This window comes from Malus domestica, chromosome 15 (assembly GCF_042453785.1).
Source record: "Malus domestica chromosome 15, GDT2T_hap1".
In the NCBI taxonomy this organism is placed as follows: Eukaryota; Viridiplantae; Streptophyta; class Magnoliopsida; order Rosales; family Rosaceae; genus Malus; species Malus domestica.
This window is the reverse complement of record NC_091675.1, coordinates 6,789,353-6,810,659: the sequence shown is the minus strand read 5'-3', so window position 1 is coordinate 6,810,659 and position 21,307 is coordinate 6,789,353. Positions and strand designations below refer to the sequence as shown.

At 35.8% G+C, this 21,307-nt stretch overlaps 1 protein-coding gene across 1 annotated transcript; it reads left to right on the top strand.

Moving 5' to 3' along the window:
- The first annotated feature begins 13,142 nt into the window (after nucleotides 1-13,142).
- LOC103456042 (indole-3-pyruvate monooxygenase YUCCA6) lies at nucleotides 13,143-17,240 on the top strand. The gene is made up of 4 exons (XM_008395672.4): nucleotides 13,143-14,394; nucleotides 15,140-15,388; nucleotides 15,844-15,966; nucleotides 16,163-17,240. The coding sequence occupies exons 1-4, from the start codon at nucleotides 13,636-13,638 to the stop codon at nucleotides 16,400-16,402; spliced, it is 1,371 nt and encodes a 456-aa protein (XP_008393894.3). The 5' UTR covers nucleotides 13,143-13,635; the 3' UTR covers nucleotides 16,403-17,240.
- The last annotated feature ends 4,067 nt before the right edge of the window (nucleotides 17,241-21,307 follow it).

The following is a 21,307-nucleotide window of genomic DNA, read 5'->3' as shown; positions in this document are numbered from 1 at the left end:
AGGAAGCACTACATCAACCTACATGCTTCACTCATAAAGCTTTAACATACAAGATTCATCAAAAGGAAAAATTCAAAAAACTTAGTGAAGAAGGCCTTGGTGTATTTAACACAATACGTTGAAATGAAGCAAAGCTTGTTTATTGATATATCCGATAAGTTACAAATATGTACATATACATGAATCAAAATAAAAAAACAAAAGGAAGCCTTCACAAAGGTTGCTCAGGAGAAGTCTTAGCAGTCGGCAGAGCCCCAGAAAGATGAGGCACCAGAGGGTGATTATTTGGAGCCTCAGTACTAGGCAGAACCCCAGAATGAGGAGGCACCGAAGGTTGATCATTTGGAGCTTTATTACGCGGTACAGCCCCAGAAGACGAAGGCAATAAATGTCTTTGGAACAAACTCACAAACCTCTGATGATCAAGTAAAATCTGACCATCAGATTTCTGCAGCTGGTCGAGCTTCCTCTTCATGTTTGTAGCATAGTCATGTGCGAGCTTGTGCAACTGTTTATTCTCATGCTTGAGCCCTCTGATCTCCTGTTTGAGACTTATCACTTCAGCCGCCAATGATTCAACTTGGCGGGTTCGAGCAAATAGGTGTTGGGCCATATTAGACACAGAACCTGCACACTGAACATTGAGAATCAGAGAATCCTTAACAGCCAATTCATCAGATCGTTTGAAAAGTAGTCTGTTATCTTTGGGAGTGAGAAGGTTCATGGCCACCACCGCAGCGGTCATATCATTCTTCATTACAGAGTCCCCAACGGTAAAAGGACCAGCAGGGGATAAGAAGGATGAACGTCATATGTTGTCTTGAGAAGGCATGGCTGCCTCTTCACCAAAGTTCAAGTCAAAACGACGATCGGATGGGCCAGACATTCTCAGAAATGATGAAGGAGAAATGAGGTGCAATAAATCTGTAAAGTAAGGGGAAAATTCCTATAAACAATAACTCTCTGAATGTACTTCTTACACAAAATTGGTGCCCTTATAAAAGAAAGGGCAACAAGGCCGTTGGTTCAAAAATCGAAGAGGCATCACTCTCCGGATTTCGAAGAGGCACCACTTTCCACACGCAACATCAGCTCATCGGGTACCACAGATAACTTTGCCAAAGATCTCTGACAAAGTTTAGACACATAAATTTTGAAGGTCCAGCTACCCTACTATTCCCCACAAGGGTAAAGGAACAGCACCACTGCTTGATAACTAGAAAGTCTCAATGTGTGTCAACCTCGGTGCTCCGTGGCAAGGCAGACTAGCAAAAATGCCCAACCTTTACTCACATTCGAGAAAATACTCCTAATAAGATTGCGTACTTAAAAATCGAAGAGGCATCGCCCTCCAAATCTCGAGAGCCAGACTCCCAACAAGATTACTTTCTCAAAAATTGAAGAGACACTACTATCCTAATCTCAAGAGTCAGACTCCCAACATGATTGCTTTCTCAAAAAATCGAAGAGGCACCATTCTTTGAATCTCGATAGCCAGATCCCCGACATGATTGCTTGTTCGAAAACCGAAGAGGCACCGCTCTCCAAACTTCGAGAGCCAGATTTCCTTGGATAAAGCTTGTCTGCAATCTTCACATGCAACATCAGCTTTCTAGATACCACAAACCACATTTTCAAAGTGCTCTGACAAAGTTAAAACATGTAAAGCTTGCAACTCCCACTACATTGCTATGACCAAGAAGGGTAAAGGAATAGCACAACTACTTATTGTTAGGGAGACTCCTATATATGTCGACCTCCATCCTCCACAGCCAGGCAAACCTGCAAATAAAAAAAATGCTCAACTTTTCTTCACATCTGAGAGGGCACTCTCAGCAGGGTCTCTCGAAATACTCAGCTTATTTTCCTCCCGATAATACATCTGCAAACAAGCCACACTAAAGCAAGAGTATCTCATATCATCAGGGTTAAAAGCAAGAGTATCCCATATCATGCTTTTTCCGTGTCTTTTCCTTTGGCCTTGTTCTTACCTGCAAGACAAGGAGAAAGAGAGCAATTAGTCAGCACTTGGAATTAAGCTTCCAGTCAGGAACTAACTGCCTGGAACCCCTTGCCTGATTACTTACCTGGCATTACTCTCGAGTACTCATCTTCAACATCTTATGCTTCTAGAGAAGATACCACATCTGCCTGAGGAACATATAGGGCAAATGAGAAGGATACAAGGAAGCATGTGGAGACAAGTGTAACAGAACACGTGCCGATACATCCATTACTTTGTCAACAGCAAAAGTATCTCATATCATCAGGGTCGAACATACTCTAGATTTTATGGACTTGTTTTGACCTACAAATTCTTGAGTCGGCCTTATACTCTGAAGGAAACTAGAAAACCCTCCAGCCAAGTTCAAGAATAAGACTGTGGAAAGTTATTTCTTCAAAAGCAAAAGTATCTCATATCATATATTCTCCATTTGCTTCTCCTTATCCTTGTTGCTGTTTACGACACAAGGAGAATGAGAACAATCAACCGGAAGCCGAAGTCGAACCTCTGATCCAGGTTGCTTATTTGGAAGTCTGATTGATTACCTTGTCTGTTACCTCCTTCAGCAAATCTCCTAGCTCAGCGACTTGGGGGACTCTTACTATAGGGTTTGTATCGCACTTAACTAAGCCCAAAACTACAAGTAAGCTTCAAGTGAAATTGATACATTACCTTGTGCATCTTTATCGATTAAAGATACCACCTCTGGATGGAGAAAAAGTACTTCTAGAGAAGATACCACATCTACATATGAGACAGATAAGGAAAATGAAAATGATACCACACTTGAGTACTTAGAAGTTTCGTGATTACTCAATGGCTTGGATCTTGCAAGTCCCCAATCGTGGAGCTTCCCTCACTTGGGAACTTAGGGGAGCACTGTTTGTACCATACTTGACCAATCCTGAAACTACTGAGCACCGGTCAACGTTATACTGTCAATGACCCAGAAGAGTTTCCCTCAAACCAGGAGGCCAATCACAGCACGACACGTGTCGACATCAGAAGTGAATCATAGCGCGACACATGTCAACATCAGAAGCCAATCACAACACGACATGTGTCAATGTTAGAATGAAACTAGAAACTCTCTTCTATAAATAGAGATCATTCTCTCACAATATTTCCTAATGTCATTTGTACTAAATCATTCATTAGTACTCATTAAAGGAGAGTTTGAACCTATGTACTCGTGTAAACCCTTCACAATTAATGAGAACTCCTCTACTCCGTGGACGTAGCCAATCTGGGTGAACCACGTACATCTTGTGTTTGCTTCCATGTCCCTATCCATTTACTTACTTATCCACACTAGTGACCGGAGCAATCTAGCGAATGTCACAAACTTAACACTTTCTGTTGTACCAAAGTCCTCGCTGATTTTGTGCATCAACAAGGTATATAACCCGATTATAATTAGAGAATAAGGGCTCTTGATATTATCCTATTTGGATTGAGATTTGGTAGATTATATCCTTGTATAATAAGGAATCCTAGCGTATGATTATGAGAATGTATGCTATGGTTGAAGTAGTATAAATACTAAGGGAAGGTCCCTGCATACACCACCGATACACATACTTGTAGAATTTCCCATATGTTTGAGTAATATAGTGGTGGTGAGTGTGTAGAAGACCAACCTTCAAAGTCTAGGGTGTTCGAGGAAAACTTGCTACAATTGCAGTTCTTGCCGTGCTATGAAGATGACTTCTCAAGGTTAGTTCTATGGTGTTTTAATGGTACATAAACATATTATGTTTAACAGTTATCATGTTTAACAATTGGTATTAGAGCCAACGTTTATGTAATTAAAATCCATAAAGAACTGACATACTCGAAATCATGCATGCAACATGAATGAATTGATGTTTCTTTAAATTTCGATTCTGGTTTCTTTTCTGCTGCTATAATTAATACTTGCATGTGTGAAGTCTTGAGATACTTTCCTTGCATATCTATAATAATCTCGACTAAATATAGGACTAAGTAATATGCATAAAAGAACTACAAACAAGAGTCATGAATGTTGTGCTTACATCCACATAAACCCTAAATTGTCGTTAGAAATGTTTACCATACATGATTGATGTAAAGAATTATCGTTGGCCTATTAAAACTAAGAGATTGTTTGCTGTAGAAGTCTTGATTGTTAAGCATGGTCGATAATCAAAGGTTTTAAGGTTCATAACATGCTGAAAGTTACATCATGATCAATGTTTTTGAGATGTAATTGAATGATTGAAACACAACAAATTAGTCCCAATCATTCAAGAACTGCTAAAAATTCAAGGTTTAAATTGATCAGCTTGTATCAGTAGCCATAACAATGAGGTTATATCCCCAAATAAAGGTGTGACTAATCGACATTGGTTAGGTTACTAATAGCTCAGTGAGAACATATAAGATGCATGAGTTGTAAAAGTTAATTGCCAAACAAATGTGGATGGCTTTCATGTTGTACTATTACTTATGCAACTTATTTGTTTTGCACTGATATTGATTAAACTTGAAAAACCGAACAAAGGTTAAGTTGTTTCAGTTATACAAAATATAGAGTCTTGAATGCTTATTTTCATTTGAAAATCTTTCAGTAATTAGCTCCCTGAATTCAATTCAAACACTCAATGGAACCAACTGTAAGAAATGTAGGCAAGATATCAAAATAACTCTAGGGCTCATGGATTTCGATCTAGCTTTAAGAGAGAATGAATCAACCAAGCCTATTGAAGATACAACTGCAAAAAAGAAGAATGAGTATGAGAAGTAGATTAAGGCTAACAGAATGGCATTGCTGGTAATCAAAAGATCAATGTCTGATCTAGTTCGAAGGGTAATCACTGAATCAGATAATGTTAAGGCATACCTTGACTCAATTGAAGCAAAGTTCAAAGAATCCGAGAAGGCAGAAATTGGAACACTCATGAATACTCTTATAACCACTAAGTACCTTGGTGGTGATGTAAGAAAGCACATTCTCTCAATGGTTGATGCAACTGCAAAGCTCAATGCATTTAACATCAAAATAGATGACCATTTTCTAGTGCATCTTGCCCACAATTCCTTACCTCCCGAGTACTCTTAGTTGAAGAGTACTTACATAGCTTAGAAAGAAAAATACGACCTGAACGAGTTGATTGCTATGTGTGCATGAAGAACAAAATATTCGACTAGATAAGGGAAAGAAACAAGTCAATGCAGTGGATAATGTCAATCCTCTTAATGAGAAAGACAACCTTCCACAGAAAAACAACAAAAGATCTGCATGAAGGGTCAATAAGGGCAATAACCATCTAAGAATTCATAAGGGTGTTAGAATGAAATGTTTCTTTTGCAAGAAGATAGGACATCTGAAAAATGAGTGCACTAGGTATAAACGCTGGAAGGAAAACAAAGAGAGTAAGAAAAACAAAGGTATGGTGCATAAAATTTCAATTTGTTTTTAATCAAACTTGGTTGAGATATCTTATGATACTTGGTGGCTTGATACTGGTGCTACAATTCATGTGACAAACTCATTGCAAGGGTACATTAGTAAAAGGGTGCCAAACAAGGATGAGGTGTCAATGTTCGTGAGTAATAAAAAAATAAAAAAATAAAAAAATATTCATGAGTAATGGAGCTAGAGTTGCAATGGAGTTCATTGGAGTAGTTAGGCTTGGATTATTTTCTGGTTTTTTGCTAGATTTGGTTGATGTTGCTTATTTACCTTCCATGAGAAGGAACTTAGTCTCAGTTAGTAGGCTTGTTAATGAGAATGGTTTTTCAATATTTTGAAGTTCCAATTTAATTGGTGGTGGAGTATTGGTTGGTGCCATGTTCAAGCTTAACTGCAATATACCAACAAGTGTGGTTAACATAATAGGGCACAAACGAGCACAGACAAACGACACCTCATCCAAGTTATGGCACAAGATATTAGGGCATATTTCAAAAGAAAGAATGCAAAGATTAACTAGGGAACAAATTTTGCGGTGATTTCAAAATTTGTACTAACTGCATTAAGGGAAAATTGATAAACAAGAAAAAGAAGGGTTCAACTAGAAGTACAAAGTTGCTAGAACTAATCCACACAGACATCTGTGGACTTTTTCCAACATAAACACACAATGGCTACAAGTATTTCATTACATTCACATATGATTTTTCTAGGTTTTGGTATGTATACTTGTTGGCTGAGAAGTCTAGTGCCTTTGCTGCTTTCAAAATTTATAAAGCAGAAGTGGAGAATCAATTAAACTACAAAATCAAAGTAGTAAGGTCTGATAAGGTTGGAGAGTATTATGGAAAGTTTAGTGAATCTGGAAGACAGCCTGGTCATTTTGCATTGTTTCTACAAGAACATGGAATTGTTGCTTAATACACCAATCCAGGCACCCCTGAGCAAAATGGAGTTAGTGAAAGAAAAAATAGAACCTTGATCGAGATGGTGAGAAGTATGATGAGTAATTCAAAACTGTCTACCTTTCTTTAGGGATAAGCAATCAAAACTGCAAACTACTTGTTAAATAGGGTCCCTAGCAAGTTTGTCCCCAAGACACCATTTGAGTTATGGACTAACAGAAAACCAGTGCTAAATCATTTGAAAATTTGGGGATGCACTGCAGAAGCAAGAGCATACAATCCAATGGAGAATAAGTTGAACCCTAGAACAATCACATGCTTCTTTGTAGGGTATCCAGAAAGAACCAAGGGTTACATGTTTTATTGTCCCAATCATACTTCAAGATTCATTGAAACTAGAAGAGCCAAGTTCATTGAAGAAACTAATGATGATGAGTAGGAGGAGAATCTTGATTGGAATAAAGAGACCAAAGCAATAAAAAAGGAAAACCTAGGCGATGCTGTGACAGATGAAGTTGTTATACCAATTCCAATGCAAAGTGACCGAGTTGCAAAACCAACACAAGTTGTTCAACAAGAAGAGATTATTGCAGTAGAACTTGTGCAGTTGAACAATGCACCAGCCATTCAAGAATAGAACCTTGAGCCTATACACATCGAAACCAAAAGAACCACTCATACAAGAAAGCCTGCAATATCAGATGATTTCCTTGTGTATTTGCAAGAGGCTAAGTTCAGTAACCAAGAAGAAGATCCATTAAACTTCAGGAATGCAATTGAGAGTCTCAACAATGCATATTGGCAAGAAGCTATGCAATCAGAATTTGACTCCATGAATAAAAACAAAGTGTGGGAGTTGGTTGAGCTACCACAAGGATGCAAACCAATAGGTTGCAAGTGGGTTTATAAGACTAAGAGGGACTCTAAGGGTGATATCGAGAGATACAAAGCTAGACTTGTAGCTAAGGGATATACTCAGCAAGAATGAATTAATTACAATGAAACCTTCTCCCCAGTCTCTACAAAAGACTCTTTTAAAGTAATCATAGCACTAGTGGCTCACTTCAATATACTATTGCATCGAATGGATGTTAAGACTGCATTCTTGAATGAAAACCTTGAGGAAGAGATCTACATGAAGCAACCAGAGGGTTTCATTTAAGAAAAGAGAGAGAATTTGGTCTATAAACTTGACAAATCCATTTATGGATTGAAATAGGCCTCGAGGCAGTGGTATTTGAAGTTTGATGAGGTTGTTTCATCATATAGTTTCGAAGAGAGCCCTAGTGATGAGTGTGTTTACATGAAAATGAATGGAAACTATTTTATTTTTCTCATCATTTACATGGATGACATATTGTTAACATGCAATAATGCATCACTACTAAGTGACACCAAGAGATTTATGTCTAAACGTTTTGAGATAAAGGATATGGAAGATGCAGCCTTTGTTCTTGGTATTCAGATCACAAGGGATCGAAGTAGATGACTACTTGGTTTATCACAGAAAGCATACATTGAAAATGTCCTCAAAAGGTTCAACATGGAAGACTCGAATGGCTGTGATGTTCCCATGTCAAAGGGAGAAAAGCTCAGTAAGGATCAGTGCCCTAAGATTGATTTTGAGAAGAAAGAAATGGCTAGTAAACCTTATGATTCTCTCGTTGGGAGTCTCATGTATGCACATGTATGTACTAGACTTGATTGCATATGCTATTAGCATATTGCGAAGGTTTCAATCTAATCATGGCAATGCACAATGGGTAGCTGCCAAGAAAGTTTTGAGATACTTGCAAATAACAAAAGAATATCAGCTAGTATACAAAAGGGATTCAAAACTCGAACTAGTAGGCTATAATGAGGCTATAATGACTCAGATTTTGCATGCTGCCTTAATTCACTTAAGTCAACTTCAAGTTATATATTCACATTGGCAAATGAGGTTGTGTCATGGAAGAGTGTGAAACAAGATATTGTTGCCACTTCCACTATGCAAGATGAGTTTGTAGCTTGTTATGAAGCTACATCACAGACTATATGGCTGAGAAATTTCACAGCAGTCTCGAGATCATGAATTCAATTGCAAAGCCTGTTCAAATTTGGTGTGATAATAAAGTTGATGTCTTTTATTCTAAAAATAATAAAAGGTCTCTAGGAACTAAGCACTTGAACACCAAATATCCATTGACAAGGAAGAAAGTGAAGTCTGGAGAGATCAAGGTTGATTACATTGACACTCATGCAATGCTTACTGATCCACTCACTAAGGTATTACCAAATGCAGTTTTTCACAAGCATACAGTCAGTATGGGAGTGACTGCAACCCTAGATTTGTTGAACTAGTGGGAGTAGTAAAAGTATATAGCATAGTTATGCATATTGGTTATTATCGTGATGGTAAATAGTAATTTTGGTTTTGTGTTTAGCCAGTCGCTGCACTTGGTTGAATTGAATGTTTAATAAAAGGATGTTGCTTCAGTAATTCATACATTGTTTCAATATAGTTCTAATTCTTATTTTCTGTTGGAAATAAAAGTTGTTGAAAGATCATAAGCAACTGATATATATTACAGTGAGACAATGTAGCAGCAAAAGGTTATCAGCTACAATTAGTAGTGCCGAGAGATTGATTGGCATATGTACTGAATTTTTTCACGAAAAATATATGTAAGCTATTCTCATAGCTTGAAAGCTTCATAGGAAGCATTAAGCAATCATAAATAAGACTGATTAAGTGGACCTGGAAGTGATGGAGTTGATGCTTTCGACTCATGGTTATGTGGCTCACTTCTGTACCAAGTCTGTGATTGACTATTTCATGTAAGCAAGGATCTTGTTCAGTGATTATAAGAGCTCATGAACACTCATGTAAGTTCATAGTCTCCGATAGTTCTGAATGAGTAATCTTTACTTGACAGAAGTATGCAAGAAGCTTATTAGCTTAACTGAATCCATTGGCCAATAAAGAATCATGCTTACAAATTCATTAAAGTTCTTTCTTGAATTAACTAATTGACCTAGTGGGAGAATGTTGGATGTTAGACTCTAATCCAACGGCTAATAGGTCAATATAGTTAATAAGGATTGATGTGGAATGTAAGTGTGATTAGGGTTTAGTTATAAGCTATAACTTGGACTCCAAGTAAAGGTATATAACCCATTTATAATTGGAGAATAAGGGTTCTTGATACTATCCTATTTGGATTGAGATTTGGTAGATTATATCCTTGTACAATAAGGAATCCTAGCGTATGATTATGGGAATGTATGCTAGGGTTGAAGTAGTATAAATACCAAGGGAAGGTCCCTGCATACACCACCGATACACATACTTGCAGAATTCCCCATAGGTTCGAGTAATACAGTGGTGGTGAGTGTGCAGAAGACCAATCTTCAAAGTCTAGGGTGTTCGAGGAAAGCTTGCTGCAATTGCAGTCCTTGCCGTGCTAGGAAGATGACTTCTCAAGGTTAGTTCTACGGTGTTTTAATGGTACATAAACATATCATGTTCAACACACGCGACTATTGCCGAAGAGTTAATTTTGTCTAATCTTTCTCCATTTGAAAATAAAAATATTCGTTGTTAAAAATACATTATTTTGGAAGAGTGTGAGACCAATTAAAAACAACTGAACACGTCAATTTTTTTTGAAAACTTTTAGTGGGACAGAAAATTGATCACACTGCGGTGATTTGAGAGCCAATAATCTACTTCCATTGAACCAATTCATATCATCTAATGAGTGTCGATATGATTTCTTTTGATGAGAAATTCATAAGAATCGTAACAACCCACATATAGCATCTCCAGAGGTGGCCCTCGAATTCGTGAGTACGTCCAAGTCACGATAATATTATGGTCCTTGTTTCCACAACGCTTTTAATTTTGTTGATATTTTCCAATGATTAGGTATGCTTGCAGATGCTAGCTACAATTTTTGGGTTCTTGTAGTTGCATTTTACTGAAATCATTGGTTTCCTCGGGTTTTGCATTAGATTATTAATCTTTTTATCAGTGTGACAACAATCACAAAACAAAAATAGAGTTGAACATAAGGAAAATAGTAGGGGAGGCATAGTATTTGGTGGTGTGTTGAGAGTGTTGACCTTTAGGCTCAACGATTTCTTCTCTTTGGTTCATCAATATAGTGGTCTAGTATAAGGATGATTTTTCTTTCACATATACACAGATATGTCGGTTTTTTTAGGACAATGGTGATTTCATTTTTATCAACAATTCGAACAATTTACTTTTTAGGTCTTCTTTATAGATCATGTCTATAAAAAATTATCCAAATTCGAAATCATATGACCGTTAATTACATGACAATCATTTTTAGTGTTTCTATGCAAAACTATACTTGTCCATTTTCATCACTACAAACGAATGTATTAATAATTTGAATTTGTCTATTTTTTACAAAGATGATTTATGCATAATGAATTGAAATATAAACGATTTGGATAGTTAGAAAAGAAAATTACAGATTGGGGCCTATAAAATGGGCCAGCATCAAATGTGTGTCAAAAAATGAGTTAAGTTATTTTAATGTCTAAGTAGTTCTAAAAGTGAAGTGGAACGGTTAGCAAACAATTACTTAAAATTGAGATTTGGGTTTAATCTGGTTGGGACTCATTGGGAACACATAGTGTGTTATTACACAATCGCAATCTTTTAACGCCCCCGCATTGACAAAATTTTGTCCTTGACATTGGGTTTCATAATATAAACCCATGTACTTTCTCCTACGGATATATTGTTCTTCTCCCTTCCATTGTTCTATTCATTTAAGTCTAGTCAATTGTGTAAGTACAAAATTCCATTATCAAATTCCAAACTGAAAATATTTTAATTTTGAATTATCGGTTGTACTCTCTAGGCAATGCTTTCATTAACTTTAACTCCAAAAAACAGAGACATGTCTATTTTTTAAGGGAAGCATTTTTTCTTAGGAAAACTAATCAAAAGTGTTTGAAAACTTTGAGTTTTAATGATAAGGACAAAATAAAGGGTAAAGTGAATAGTATCAGGATTGACTTTTTAGTGTAAAAATGTGGTTTTTCGTTAAAGTGAACAGTACCGGGTGCTTTTCGTTAAAGTTCCCTTTCTTCTTACCACCATTTAGTATGGTGTATGCTCACCATCCTATTAATTACCGTTAGATGAATTTAAATTTCGAAATTCGTGTAGTGGATAAGCACAAATCTCAAAATTCAAACTCATCTAACGGTGATAAATAGGGTGGTGAACATACACTATAGCAAAAATGCACTCTTTTTTTAAGAGATTGCAATTTGTAAGTTAAACGCAAAATTGTCAGTATTGTGTAGTCTATATTCCTTACTTATGTAGTTTTGTACACATTTTTATTATAATTTTGCATTATCAAAAACTAACTAAATTCTAATAAACCATTTTCCAATCCAGTACCTAGACACATAAGCACCACTCTCATTGTTGTTATCAGTGTTTAAAATATCGGTATTGGTAGAAGTATTGATATACAAATTTATAGAAATATTAATGGATATATTGATATCGATAGCGGTTGCCTTCGATGAAAATTATGAAAATTTAAAATGAAACTTTAGGGAATGTCATATGGCAATTTGTCGATATTTAACCAATGTGTTGGAAATATTGACGAAATGTGTCGGTTTTAGTTGAAATTAAGAGTTTCTCTAATATAAGGTGAAATTTAGACTTTATGTCACATCCCGACCCGAGGTCCACCACATCCCGGGCCCACTCCACCACCGTAGCATGATATTGTCTGTTTTGGGCCCCGACCACGCCCTCACGGTTTTGTTTCTGGGAACTCACACGAGAACTTCCCAGTGGATCACCCATCATGGGGTTGTTTACAACATTAATTTTATGGACGGATAGTAAAAATCAATTACTTGGATACATATTTATTTATGATTGGCTGGCAGTAGGAGCAGCAACCAAGTTCTGTTCTTCATGGACACCAATCCTTTGAAAATCAAATGCCAAGCCACCGCACTTTCACAATTAAATAAAACTCTAATTTATATATACATATATGTATGTAGTATGTGTATATATAAACGAGTCATCCATTGTATAGAATTCTAATTCGGCATGCTTTGTAATTTTCAACTAAAACAACATCTAGCTAACTCCTTAATTCAAATGCACTATAATAGAAATTCAAAATATTTCTTTTTCTTCAGCCCAAGAATTTATTAATTTTCACACTTTTGATTTTTAATTACTTTCAAGAACATGTTTTTGCTTGTAGTATATCTACTTTAATTTTCCATGATTACAAATCAACCACAGCTCTTAAAGTATCCCCATGTAATGTGAATGGTATCTTGGATACAATTCATACTCCACCGCCCCGAGGCCCAAGCCAAGTTGGTCCGATCCATATTTTCCAATGCCAATAATTCACATCCCTTAATCATCTAGATTAGTGGCTGAAAGAAAATCCATCTAGATTAATGACTACTTATCCTAATATGGATCATTATTTTAGGATTATGTAAAAGAATTTGTGCCCTTTAAGGACATCCATTCACACCTCTAATTTCAGATAAACTAAGGGGTGTATTTGTTACATGTTCAAACAATAATCAACTTCATTGTTAATATTTCGATTCGAATTGTGACTGTTTTATAAGAAAATATTTTTTATAGTATGCTTTATAGTTTTATTAATATTCATATCATGTCCATATCTCTTCACCGCTTAGCCTTCCTCATATAAATTCCTGTATGAGAACAATACGGAATATAAATACACATTTCACCATCAATCTATCCATCTCTCTCTCTCTCTCTCTCTCTCTCTCTCTCTCCTTGTGTTGAATGCTGATTTAGTCCCGTAGTTTGCTCATTCCTCCGCTTAAACCCTCCCATTGAACAACACACAGAAAATTAGGATTAGGAAAAAAAACGAATTACTCATTCTCACAAATAGATAAGACCCTCTTAATCCGCTCCATAAATCAAGGAATCGCCCTCACAAGCCTAATCTTTCCCTGATAAGTGAGAAAGAGAAAACACCTTGATCACCACTAACTCTGTATAACCAACCATCAGCTTAATCCCCTCTTAAAACAGTTAAACTTAGACTGATTAAGAGACTCACACAGTCCCAAAACCTACACCTCCTCTCCCAATGTTTTCCTCTCACTTATTTTTGTCCTCTCAAACCAAACTCTTTCCTTCACTAACAATTCCTCTGCTAGCTTCTTCAACTTTTAATTCACTATTTCTGTTCTTGAATTAAATTAATTTGTTACATATCGTCGCTTAGATGTCCATGGACTACTACAACACAAGAGAATTACAAGGCAAGCAATCCCATGATCCTTATTTCATTGACAAAATGAGCAACAAGTCTTCCTCGTCTTCGTCCTCGTCCTCGTCAGCATCATCGCCATCACCATCACCGTCGTCTAGACTCGTAGTGTGTGGGCCGGTCATCGTAGGTGCAGGGCCATCAGGGCTTGCAACCGCCGCATGTCTCAAGTTAAAAGGTGTACCGAGTGTGATCCTGGAGAGATCCAATTGCATAGCCTCCTTATGGCAGCTCAAGACCTACGACCGCCTTCGCCTTCACTTGCCGAAGCAATTTTGTGAGCTACCCTTCATGCCTTTCCCCAATGATTTCCCAACTTACCCTACAAAGCAACAATTCATTCAATACCTTGAAGATTATGCTACCAAGTATGACATTAGGCCATGGTTCAATGAGACCGTGGCCAGTGCCCAGTTTGATCCCACGCTCGGGTTTTGGCGTGTGCGGACAACGGGAGTGAAAGGTGGTGATGAGACGGAGTATGTGTGCCGGTGGTTGATTGCCGCCACCGGTGAGAATGCAGAGGCGGTGGTGCCGAAGCTTGAGGGAATGACTGAGTTTAAAGGGCCCATAAGGCACACAAGTTTGTACAAGAGTGGTGAAGACTTTAGAGAGAAGAAAGTTTTGGTTGTTGGTTGTGGAAATTCAGGCATGGAGGTGTGCTTGGATCTATGTAATCATAATGCTAGGCCTTCTCTTGTGGTCAGAGATACAGTAAGAACTCTCTCTCTCTCTCTCTAAACAAATGCCATTAAAGTGCTATAAGATTTTTGGTGCCCTTGAGTTTTTGATTTTGTGTTTAACAAGTTTTAATTTGTGTTTCTTCGGTTTTTTCCTCACTTTTTCACCACTCAATTGTTTGTCCTAATTTCTTGTCTTTAAGAATAAAACTATGAATGAATTTTTTTAACACAAATTATGTATTTATATATAATGGAAACACCATTTTTGAGAAATTTGTACTCTCTTTGCTATATTTTCTATTTTAGAGCCATTAACTGGTTTTTGTTTTGTCAAATAAAAAAAAAAAAACAAGCCCCCAAACAATCTCAAACTATTTATCATTTCAAGTTCCAATGGTTTGTTCAAAGTTGAGTAAACATGAATATAAAACCCTATTTTTAGCAAAACAAAATTTCCTTTCATCTTTTACTTTATTGGAACACCAAAGCATGCGTAGCATTGGTCAGAAGCTTCATATGTCTCTCTTACTTCCAAACCTTTTTTTCTCAGAATAAAGAAACAGTTGTGCCCTTAAAATTCTTTCGTCCTTGGCATATGAAGCAATTAATTGTTTGATTGCCTCCATGGAATGGGACTCACACATCACCTCCATGTTAATTGTTTGATTGCCTTTTTTTCCTTTCTTTTTTTTTTTCGTTTTTTTTTGTGCCTTTTGAGCTTTTTCTAGTGTAATTTTAATTTTATATTTTTGTTTTTTTATATTTGAATTAATTAGGTACATGTCTTACCAAGAGAGATGCTTGGAAAATCAACTTTTGGGCTGTCCATGTGGTTGCTCAAGTGGCTGCCCATGCGACTTGTGGATCGGTTCTTGCTGGTTGCGTCTCGGCTGCTTCTCGGCAATACCTCTCGACTCGGATTATACCGACCGAAATTGGGTCCCTTGGAGCTCAAGACCTTGTCTGGAAAGACCCCTGTCTTAGACGTTGGTACACTGGCAAAGATCAAAAGTGGAGACATTGAGGTACCAAGCTTTTTCATCAAGTCATTTCTCAATCTCACTTTAATCTTCTCTTTTTCTTTTAATTTACTATTTGCCAGCCATTGCTTTTAATTATTTACACAGTATTTTTTTCCCAAATGATGGTACCTCTAGATATGCTTTATGATGTAATAGCAGTCCCACGAACAAGTAAATTTTGTTTTTCTCTTGTCAGACAGTTTAGCATATTATGGTGATTTGACGTTACATAGAACCGTTTTAAACATGTTTGATAATAAATATTTTCCCGATAACTGGAACAAAATATGTATGGAGCTCTTAGAATCTTGTTTACTATCAAAATGTTATAAGTCTAGGCTTTTTTTTTTTTTTGGTAAACTATAAGTCTAGCTTCTTTTGCTTTTTATTATATATATAAATGTCGACACATAGTTCATTTTCCTTATTTTCTGACTTTATACTATGTAATATTGTAGATATGTCCAGCCATCAAGAGGTTAAAACCTCACGCTATAGAATTCATTGATGGACGAACGGAGAAATTTGATGCCATTGTCTTAGCAACAGGTTACAGAAGCAATGTGCCCATTTGGCTAAAGGTGCCAACTCAATTCCTACTATAATATTGATTATATTGATTCTTGCATGAATGTGTCGTACACATAAATTTGACAATATATATGTATAAAGCGTTTGTCTAACAACGGAAGTCTATAAAGAAAATTTTACCCTAATTATTATGTATAGGGAATAAAAGTTTAGCATGTTCCCTAAAATATATATATGTTATTGCAGGAGAATGATATGTTTTCAAAGGAAGATGGGTTACCTAGAACGCCATTTCCAAATGGTTGGAAAGGTGAATGTGGGTTATATGCAGTGGGGTTTACCAAACGTGGACTACTTGGTGCCTCAATGGATGCCAAAAGAATTGCTGAAGATATTGAACGGTGTTGGAAAGCTGAGGCAAAGCATTGTACTCCCTTTAAAGCCTCACTTTTCCCACTATCATCATCATCACCACCATCATTATGATGATTTTGATTTGATGAGCTAATAACAATGAGAAGGCAGCTGGGAGAGAGAGTGAGGGACAGAGAGAGAGAGAGAGAGAGAGAGAGATTTGGGTTGGCCAGGAAAAATTTTACCAAAGGATCGCCTCTTGGAGGATATTTTATGGTTGGCACTATGTGCAAAAAAAGAAAGTAGTGATTGCTGCACACTCCCTCTTAATTTCCGTCCATGATTATATTTGCTTTGTTGAGTTCAATGGCTAAAAAAGAAAGGGGTGTGAATGAAGTGAAAACGGTGTGCAGAAATCATTTCTCAAAAGTTAAGTGTGTGCTCTTTCAGTTGAGGAAAAGAAAAATGAAAACCCCTAAGAAAAAGAAAAGGTTGAAAGGGAGAGAATTGGGTCTACGATCCCCTTTACTTTTGAAATTGACAAGAAGCTAGCTGCAGGGGATTGGGAAAGAGGAACTTTGAGAGAGAAAGAAGCATTGTGTGTGGTATCGGTTTTGCAGGGTGGACCTCATCAACTTCTAGCATGTACACTTGTACATTATTATTGATCTCTAATTAGGTATGACTTTTTTTATAGAGGCAGAGAGATCAGTGGGAGAGAGTAAAGGGTAGGATTTGGTATTATTTTTCATCAAGTGTATGCAAATGATTGTGGTTTTTTGCCTGTATTTTCAATGGGGTTGGGATGAGAGACAATTGAGAGATTAGTATTAACATTGATGTAGCTAGGGTTGTGTGTGCGGGTTATTCTTTCTCTCTATCTAGCTAGGGTTTTTGTATTTCTTCTTTCTGGATTTTTTTGAGGGGTGGTGTCTTCAGACAACTTCAATGGAAAATTTGACTTGATCTACTGAGAATAATGAAAATCATATGAACTGACTTCAAACTTTTTACCCTACTATTTTCATTTTCCAACTTGACATGGATAAAGATTATACACCAAACTTTTTGCAGATTTTTATTACTGCTGGCATGCAAATTTCGCTGTCAAAATGATTTCACTCCCAAGTAGAAGATTGGACCACCACTTTTTCAATCCAGGATGCATAAAATATGAATCATCATCTCAGAGAGTGATCGAGAACCCACGTTTTAATCATAGCACTTGGATCAAATATTTACATGAAATCATGAAATATTTGCTTCATCAAATATAGTGTGTGTATATATAGTGCTAACAATTATTAGTCAACGCGATTAAAATATTTTGATCATGTTTTTCCTAAAGGAGCACTATATATAGCTAGCTAGCTAATCCTCACTTACTAAGCTTTATACTATTACGAGGGTAATTAAAATTTACTTTATACTAGTAGGCATGCATATGTCATTTTCTCATATTTGAAAGACAAACAAAGAACAACTATCAATCACTCCACATCTTTTCGAATGATCAAAAGTGAACCAAAATCTCATCATACTCCGCATTTAGTGGCTTCTTCTGTTTCAAGGGAATGTAACCTTTATAGATGAGATTGTTTTAAGTCGGATTGGTTGTTTAATATTTTGGCCTCTATGTAAATGTTTCCATTCAGATTTAATGAAATTTTCAATCTTTTGAAAAAAAAAAAAAAAAAAATGAGAAAAAGGGGGAGGGGTAAGTTATACTATGATTGATGAATACAAACAGTAATTAAGCATTACAAACTCAGGTCACTAGAATCCCGGTGAACTTGGGTAAAATTAGAATCGACAACATAACTATTAGAGTTGAAGAGTCTAAATCATATCCCAAAATATGTGGCCGTATTCATCATATAACGGAGAATATGCTATTATCAATCGTCCTCGTATATGAATAACACATGTCAATAACAGACAATCGTTAATAAATCTGATCCAAAAAACTCGAGATCCCAATAACCAGACTAAGCCCTTGACTAAATTCTCTCATGACTGTAACTGAATTATTTCATCATTATCTAGAAAGATATATTTGATCTATTTTGACTCATGTCAAGGAATCCCAGCTAAATTGTCAATTTGATCTGTTTTATCTATCTAACTAATTACAGTTACTTCAAGTTACCTATAAAACTTAACTCAAATTGCAGGATGGAGGTGGTTCAAATTCCAAATTAATGTCCATGTCTGTCAACAAAGAGCACGAGAGAAAAAGTTACGATTGTGATTAGAATAATACTAGATAAATTAAATTTGTAAATTAAATAATGTGTCACAAATAAAAAATAAACACGTTAACTAACACTTAAATGATAATTCAACCATCAACTTCCATGTCATTTAATTTACAAAATATTGTCTACAAATTTAGTATCTCTAGCATTATCGGGTTAGTTATTGTTTATAATGTTCACTGGTCTAGTAGCTAGTACCATTTTGTTAAACAAAGTTGTGAATTCTTTTTTTTTATTATTTGAATACGTGAATTCAAATATTTGACAAAACTATAATTTCAACCATGCCAACACATTCTTGGGGATTAGCTTAAATACTTTTATTTATTTATTTATTTCATACAATAATCATCGGACCTTAAGATGTAATTCATGTGAATATATGTATTTTATACAATTATCATCAGATAGTCAAGATGGTTATTGTATTAAATGCATATAAGTATTGTAGCCAATAAATTTTTAATTTGGATCTCATTCATAAACTTCAAGGGTAAAATGGTTTTAGATTATCTGTTAACTTAAAATAATCGTGTGCTAGTTTCATATATTGCTACTAAACAATAAAAAAGTTATGCCTACATGTATAGCCTAAGGAAATTATGTACCTTCAAAAAGCCAAACTCAAATTCATGGGGTTTTTTGTTCCTGTTTGCATGTTTTATTGCGTTGCGATTTGCGTGGGAATAACATATGGTGGTACGATGTTATGGGAGAATGCATGAGTTGAGTTTGACAATTCATGATGATTACAAGATCAAGATGCATGGAAGGATTTGTTCCGACCGAATTGCCTTGACGAAGCAACCACAAATCGAATCTTAATTATATATGCTCTGCTTCACAACAAGGACACTTCATTCTCCGCATCTCATTTATGTCTATGATGATCCTTTAGTTGAGGCCACAAACTATGCCCATGTCCACCAACCTAATGTAATGAGCTAGCTTTTGTATCTCAATGCTATATATGATTAATCCACGGATTACAAATAAAACAAAAATAAACCTAATGCTAATTTAGATAAGTTCAGACACAACAATTGCTGTATGAATATTTTAACTAGGGTTAAGAACACTTCCAAATTATCAAAATTGCTTCCATTAATATTTGGCTAAAATAGACACATTGCAATATGCAATATATACACATTGAAAACGTATTTATTTATTATAAAACAAGTCCAAATAGATAACACGTACGAATCAAGTTACCCTGCATGAAATTATGAATAATAAGTTAATAACACTAAGTTTTTTTTTCTACATTCCTCACTAAACTTTTTTAGCTAATTATTGGTCACTCAATCTTTTAGCATACTTTCACTTCGTCAACTAGCTATTGGTATAATTGTCGTCTCTAGTTTAAGAAGTGAAAAGTGTATCATGACTAGTGTTATTAACTTATTATTCTTTGTAAGATTAGTAAAGTGTCACTTCTCAATGGTAGAAGAAGTCCCAAGTTTAAATCCCTCTAACCTTTTTTGATACAAAAAACGTTTCTTTCTTCTCTGTAAGAATACAGCATTCTGCGTATTTAATTGTAACAGAATTTGAATTACCAAATACAAAAGATGGAACTTAAATGACCTTATAAGAGATAAAAAGGAAATAAAGAAAGAAGACTATGACATTTTGGGTACGATTAGAAATTTGGTAAAGAACGAAAGAAGACAATTAGGTTTCAAGAACCATCTTAAAAAGCTAATTACGTACTTAGGCAAATCAACAACACAAATTAAAGCATCTTTAAGCAAATGCACTTAGCTTAAAAACACAAAGTGGTCCTTTGTAAGTTATGTATATCATCCACAAGCTCAATGATAGGGCAATTTAGGACGTACGTACTACACATATATGATTCAGTTCACATGGCCACCACTGAGGACCATCAATTAGTGGGCTTAAAAATGCCTTAATTTCTTGTGGTCCAAGAAATTGATTATCCCTAACGGTTTGATTTGTACTGATATGCATGGGATGGACCATTTCCAACCCTAAAATTATAGATGGACTGGCATGCACAAAGTCGGTAGCATGATCAAATGGCAGGGAGTCATTAGTCAACAGAAATGGTTCACCAATCAGACAGTCCCAAATCGACCATATTGGGGCTCACTCTCTAATCATGATTAGTCTTATTCCTCTGGGAATGTCTGTCACCAAAAATAGTAAAAAAATAAACCCAGATAAGAGAAAGATTGTGCCAATTCAACAAATTCGATAATTTACTTTGAAAAAACGTATTTGAATTGTTGATGTTTCGATGTCTTGGTGTGTCCCACTTATTGCCCTATCAACATTGTTCGTGTTTGCTTTTCGTGGAAACATTATGAAAATTAATATATATCTTCCACGTATAATGTATGTGTTTGATACGATATATATACACACCACATCATTATAATTATATATAGTAGTGTGATTAAGAAGTCTAATTATCATTATGATGCTCGTTGCCATATATAGTCAGATACAGACAAGAACTTTAGAACATAGCGGATTGAGTCACTTGTACTTACAGGTGGCACTTAATCTCCGTTTGTTATTGGGTTCAAAGCACGTAGGCATGGATAAGGACTTCAGAACGGAGCAGATTGAATCACTTGTGTACATGCTTAAAAGTAGCACTTAATATCATTTTTGTTATTGAGTTCAAATCATGTAGATTTTTTATTTTTTTAAGAAAACATAGACAATATTTTTTCACAAGGGACCACTTTTGAACTGTTAAGCTCAGTCCATACTGTGGTTATAAAAGTTTTATTTTCTTTTCAAA

Coding starts and splice junctions, on each gene's coding strand:
- LOC103456042 (XM_008395672.4), top strand. CDS start 13,636: ATGTCCATGGACTACTACAACACAAGAGAATTACAAGGCAAGCAATCC. Junction 14,395..15,139: donor CTCTTGTGGTCAGAGATACA/GTAAGAACTCTC, acceptor TGAATTAATTAG/GTACATGTCTTACCAAGAGA. Junction 15,389..15,843: donor TCAAAAGTGGAGACATTGAG/GTACCAAGCTTT, acceptor GTAATATTGTAG/ATATGTCCAGCCATCAAGAG.